The sequence below is a fragment of the Tupaia chinensis genome, unplaced genomic scaffold (assembly GCF_000334495.1).
Source record: "Tupaia chinensis unplaced genomic scaffold, TupChi_1.0 Scaffold149964_2, whole genome shotgun sequence".
Classification (NCBI taxonomy): domain Eukaryota; kingdom Metazoa; phylum Chordata; class Mammalia; order Scandentia; family Tupaiidae; genus Tupaia; species Tupaia belangeri.
In genome coordinates, this window is record NW_006209806.1 from 1,415,505 (window position 1) to 1,420,836 (window position 5,332).

Here is a 5,332-nt window from a genome sequence, read left to right on the forward strand (position 1 = left end):
CCGGTGGCTTATAACTCAGGCCGGGCGCGTGTGCGTGCCTGAGACCCCGAGAGAATGGAGGAGAGGGGACTGCGGCATGGCCATCTTCCCGGGAGGTGGCTTCTCGCCTTCTGTCTCTGTTTCTCTGATGAGCACACACACCCTATGGCAAAAATCTCTCTTTAAAAAAAAAAAGAAATAAATAATAAACAAAAAAGAAAGAAAAGAAGGAGTTCCGGATGCTGCTGCCTCTTCAGGCCCGATGGTTGGGGGTGCACGCGGACCGCCCTGCCCACACTCACCCCGCGTCCTCCTCCTTGGGGACCACAATCTCCACGCTGCACGTGGGCTCCACCTGCACCGTCACCTGCTGCAGGTCCTCCTCCGCGTGTGGCTCCTCCTGGGGCCTGAGCAGGAGGCCTAGTCTCAGTGTCCCTCCTGCCCCACCCTGCCCAGCGCCCACTGGGCCGCTCCTGTGCTGACATCCAGGCCTGAGGGCCGGCCTGCCCCGCTGGGCCACAGGCTGCCACTCAGGGCCCACCCACCTCGAGAAGGGGGCGCGGAGAGGGAGGAGGGAGGAGCCCCAAGGACGAGGTGCAGGCGGGATGCCCTATGGCCGGGGAGAGGCGCGTGGGCAGAAGGAGGAATCTCGCTGCGTTCCCTTTAGATCTCTAAGTGGAAACCAAGGTTACTAGGAAAGGGATGGCGAGAGCCTTCAGGCCAGCGCGGTCTCAACGCCTGAGCTGGCGCAGGACCCAGGTGGGAGAGCAGGGCTCTGGCGGGGGACGGGCGGGGACGCTGAGGGCAGGGGAGGGCGCCGGGGTCTCACCGGCTGTCCTGTCCGGATGACTGCGTGCGCCGCCTGCAGAGAGATGCAATCAGGTGGGGAGAGAGCCACCCTCGCCCTGGGGACAGCTGCGGCGGGGAGAGGGTTGGTCCAGCGGCCCCCCTGTTGGTGAGAGCCCCGCCCATCCGCCCTGGCCGCCCCGCCCACCTGTACCGCGGCTGCTCGGACGTCTCCGAGGGTGACCGCTCCGGGATGGAGAGAGAGGTGGAGGACAGGGTTGTGGCGATGGAAGCTGTAGTGGCTTTCTCGTCAACAGGGAGCGCGGCTTCTTCGAAAGAAGGCGGCGTGCAGGGCAGGAGGTCGGGCCGGCCTGTGGGGAGGAGGGCACTTCGGGCTGCTGCTGGGGCCCTGCCAGGGCTCTGCTCACCCTCCCCGGCCCATGCCCCTCTGGGTGGCTCCCACCTGCCGCCCACGCTCCAGTCTCGCCTCCCGGCACATTAGGTTGAATTTCCCACCATTTGAGACAGGACTAGGCCCCACAACCTACCAGGCCCTCACCCTGCCCTGCCTACCCCTCGCGCCGGCCCCTGCATGACTATCCTGTCCCCTCCTCGGGGCTGTTCTCCCAGCATCCCCTGCCTGGACTCCCTGACACACGCTGGGGACCCAGGCCTCTTCCCTGTGACATCCAGTACACTTTCAGTGACCTGAGCACAGGAGGCTGCCTGGCCTCCCAGCCTCAGCTCCCCCACAGCTCTGGTGCCCGGCTCCCTAGGCCCAGGCCCCACTCTTTGGGGCTACGCCTTGGGCCCGGCCAGCCTCACCAGGAGGCCTCAGGGCGCCTCCACATGGTGCTGCCAGCGACCCCGGCTGAGATTACAAATTCACCTTCGTCCTCCAGCGTGGGGTAGCTGCGGGCCCCCCGAAGGTCATACTGCGCGTCCTCCCGCTCGCTGGGGATCTGGCTGGCCGAGAAGGCGGCCGTGGGCCCCAGGGGCTTGACGGCCAGCAGGGCACTGCGCCCCTTCTTGGACGGCGAGGACTTCAGGGCTGGAGAGGAACGGTGGTGGTCAGACCCTGGGCCCCGTCTGGCCTTTCACTCGCACCGCGGCCTGCCACCTGTTCAGGTCCGTTCCTCCCAGCGCCCCGCCCCTGCCGTCCCTGGGGCTCCCCTGGGGTTCCGGTTACTCAGCCCACCCGCCAACGCGGTCTGCGATGGAGCCACCTGCAGGCCGTCCCCCCTCCGTCACCACTCTGCGGATGGGGACAGAGGCGGACGGGGGCGGCTCCCCGTGTCACAGCACGGGGACATGGCGCCCGGGCACAGGCTCCAGACCCGCGTTGTAACCCCACGCGGGCAGACACGCTGACCACCCATCTCTGGGCAAGGTCCCCAGCCTCGGCAGGCCCAGGGGCTCGGGGCCACCACCCTCTCCCCAGTCCCTCAGCACCGCGGGGCCCGGCTGCTCACAGGAGTTCTTCCGAAAGACCGTGTTGCTCATGAACTTGAAAAAGCGCTCGGCATAGAAGCTGGGCCGGTGCACGGAGACCGTGTCCTGCCAGAGGAGGGAAAGGTGAGGGGCGCCCGGGCGCTAGGACACCCCGGCAGACGCTGCACGTCGCGGGGAGGAGTGGAGCAGGGAAGAGGTCCCCGGCGGCGCGGCGCCTGTCAGGAAGAGGACCCGAGGCACAGGGACAGTGGCTTCTCCGGGGACTGACAGCAGCTGGCGGAGAACGGGGTGAGGGCCGCCTCTCCCGGGGAGGCCCTTCGTGGACGGCCTCTCGCAGACGTAAAAACCCCCCGCGAGGCGAGGCGGGAGTCGGCCAAGCAAGGTCCCCGCTTTGTCAGAACGTCCCGCTGCGCCGGCCCGTGCCTGCTGGATAACGGGGCTGGCCTCACAGAGCCCACTGGGGTTTGAATCCCAACCCCGGCTGGGTCTGTAACACCGGAGGCCTTTGCCGGCTGCCTCGGCCTTCTCAGGATGAGTTCTGAGGCGCCTGCCTGTACCCTCCGAGCACTGCTTCGAGGAGTGGGGCGGCCCGCTGGGACTCAGACCCCAGAGACTGTGGCCCCTGGCGACCGTCACTACATGCACGGTGAAGACTCACCCCGTCGTGGACCAGGGCCTTCCAGGTGTGTTCCAGCTTCTTGATGAACCTGTGGGGCCCTGAGTGTCAGCGCTGTCCCCCGAGCCCGGGCCCCTCCACCACCACCCAGAGGACACCAGACACGTGGATGCCGGGGATGTGTAGCTGGCTGGGGTGCTCCTGGCACACGGGGTGGGGCAGGGTGCCGTTCAGCACCCGCAGTGCCCAGGACGCCCCACAGGGGTCAGGCGGCCGGTGTCCACAGGCCTGTGTGGACGAGACCCTAAGCTACTCTCCTGGGAAAAACGGAGTCCGCTCTGTGCTCAGGATCAACCGCCAACGGGCAGACGACGTAAACCAGGGACCTCGGTTTCTGCGACCCCCCTGACTCAGGGTGTGGATTTAAATGTGTACAGGCTTGTGGGACCTCGGGGAGCAGAGGATCGTGGGACACAGGGTCTTCTGGGGGGTCGAGGTAGCTTCACCAGGGAGATTCTGCTCCCCCTCAGGGAACACTGGGCCACGTGTGGGGACACCTGGCTGCAGTGTCCAGAACACCTAGAGGAGGAACCCTGAGACGGAGGAACTGAGCTCGCCTGCTGCCTGCGCCCGAGCCAGGCTCCCCCTTCCTGCCTCTCCTCTCCCCTGCTTCTAGAGAGGGGGTGCAAAGGCTGAGCGTCGGCCCGAGGAGGGGTACAGGGCCAGGGCCTCCCCAGGGCCCGGCCTCCCTCTGCACCGCGCCTCCCAGAGCCCACCCACCTCCTGCCCTCCGCACTGCCTGGGCTGAGCCCAGATCCTCCCTGCAGCCCTATGGCCTCCAATGGCCACACTGGCCACTGAGCATCACCTCCTCCAGGCAGCCTTCTAAGACCCCTGGTTTGCCCCCTCGGCACACGCCCCGTCCCCGGGTGACCGCATGGCTCTGTGTGACCCGTGGTCTTGTCCCTCTCCCCCTGGCTCGCTGCCATCACCCTGCTCTGCACCTCAGGAGAGGAAGAAATTGCCCAGGGGGAGCTGTTTTCAGTGGGGATGTGGGAGGCCACTGGTTTAGGCCACCTGTCCGCCCTGTTGGGTGGTTCACAGGAGCATGCAGCACGTGCCAACACGGGGAGGTCCCTGCTTCAAGTCCGGAGACACCCAGGCACGCCTGACATGCAGGGCCATGATCCAGGGCTGGCTGAAGCTGGGGGGCACGGTGGGGTCCGCACCATGTTGGGGATGCCCCCTCCCTCTCTCTTAATCGTGGGAAAAATGAGCTGAACTGACACTGTAGGGTAGTCACAGCCCACCGCTCCGAGCACAGCGGGGTGGGGTCCCCGTGACCCCGCTTGCAGCAGCAGCTACGGGAAGGCGGGATCCGGGCTTTCCTACACACGCATCGCGCTTCAGACCACACAGTTCCCGTGACTGCGCTCTGCCACGTGAGGCTGGGTCAGGGAAGTCAGGCTTCGCAGCCACCGGGGCAGGCGTCAGTCCTGATGTCCACTGAGCCCAGCTCTGGGACAGCGCGGCATGGCGAGGCAGCTGAGCGGGAGCACGTCCGTGCCCACTACCCTTGGGACTCCCCCAGGCCTGAGACGGCCCGAGCTGGCTTTCGTGTCAGCACCGCGACCTTACGCGAACCCACCCGGCAAGCCAAGCAGAGAGAGGAGGCTGCTCAGTCAGGGACCTGTGCCCTTAGGGGCTGGGGAGCAGGCGAGCAAAAGCGGAGTTGGGGTCATGGAGGGGCCTCCCAGGGGCATGGTGGGTGAAGGCGGTGCCCTGGAGACGTGGCAGCGCCTCCTGGGGGTCAGGGTGGGCAGAGGCGGAGCCCAGGGGGCGTGGCGGGGCCTCCCGGGGGCGTGGCAGGGGGGGGTGGAGCCCAGGGGGCCTGGGGAACCTCAGGGGGCGTGGCAGGCATGGGCGGAGCCCAGGGGGCGTGACGGTGGGGGCGGAGCCCAGGGGCGAGGCAGACATGGGCGGAGCACGGGAACCTCTGGGGGCGGGGCAGATATGGGCGGAGCCCTGGGGGCGTGGCGGAGCTCCCAGAGGCGTGGTGGGCGGGGGCAACGCCTGTCAGTGACCAGAGCGGATGCACAGCCCTGGGGGCGTGATGGAGGCTCCCCGCGAGTGTCGGGCAGAGGCGGAGCCTCTCGCGACCTGGTGGCGCACCTGTAGGACTGCAGGATGTCGATGATGCCGATGTGCAGCAGCAGCCGCTCCCCGCGACCGTTCACGGCCGGGATCCCGCCCATGCTGTGGAGACAGGGCTGCGTCAGCGTGGGCACCACTGAGAACCCTCCTTCCGGCTCCTGCGGGTGAGGCCTCCGCTGGCCCAGAGCTGGATGCCTACCCAGGGCCTGTCCTGGGGAGTGGGTACATGCGGCGGGGGTAGGACGCTCGCTGCTGGCAGGTCCCTGGCCACAGGACAACGGGCGTGTCCTGATGCGCGTGCACGCGGTACACACACACTGCTGGCTACTGGCTAAGAAATAAATT

At 67.3% G+C, this 5,332-nt stretch overlaps 1 protein-coding gene across 1 annotated transcript in view; it reads right to left on the reverse strand.

The window, feature by feature from the left end:
• Positions 1-235: 235 nt before the first annotated feature.
• Positions 236-5,332, reverse strand: part of PIP5K1C (phosphatidylinositol-4-phosphate 5-kinase type 1 gamma) — a 21,984-nt gene continuing 16,887 nt past the window's right edge. The window contains exons 8-14 of the mRNA XM_027769615.1: positions 5,006-5,089; positions 2,876-2,924; positions 2,238-2,322; positions 1,655-1,816; positions 974-1,136; positions 809-841; positions 236-386 (exon numbers count right to left, since the gene is read on the reverse strand). Of these exons, the coding sequence (XP_027625416.1) occupies positions 278-386; positions 809-841; positions 974-1,136; positions 1,655-1,816; positions 2,238-2,322; positions 2,876-2,924; positions 5,006-5,089 (685 nt within the window). The 3' untranslated portion in view covers positions 236-277. The remainder of the gene's footprint in view (positions 387-808; positions 842-973; positions 1,137-1,654; positions 1,817-2,237; positions 2,323-2,875; positions 2,925-5,005; positions 5,090-5,332) is intronic.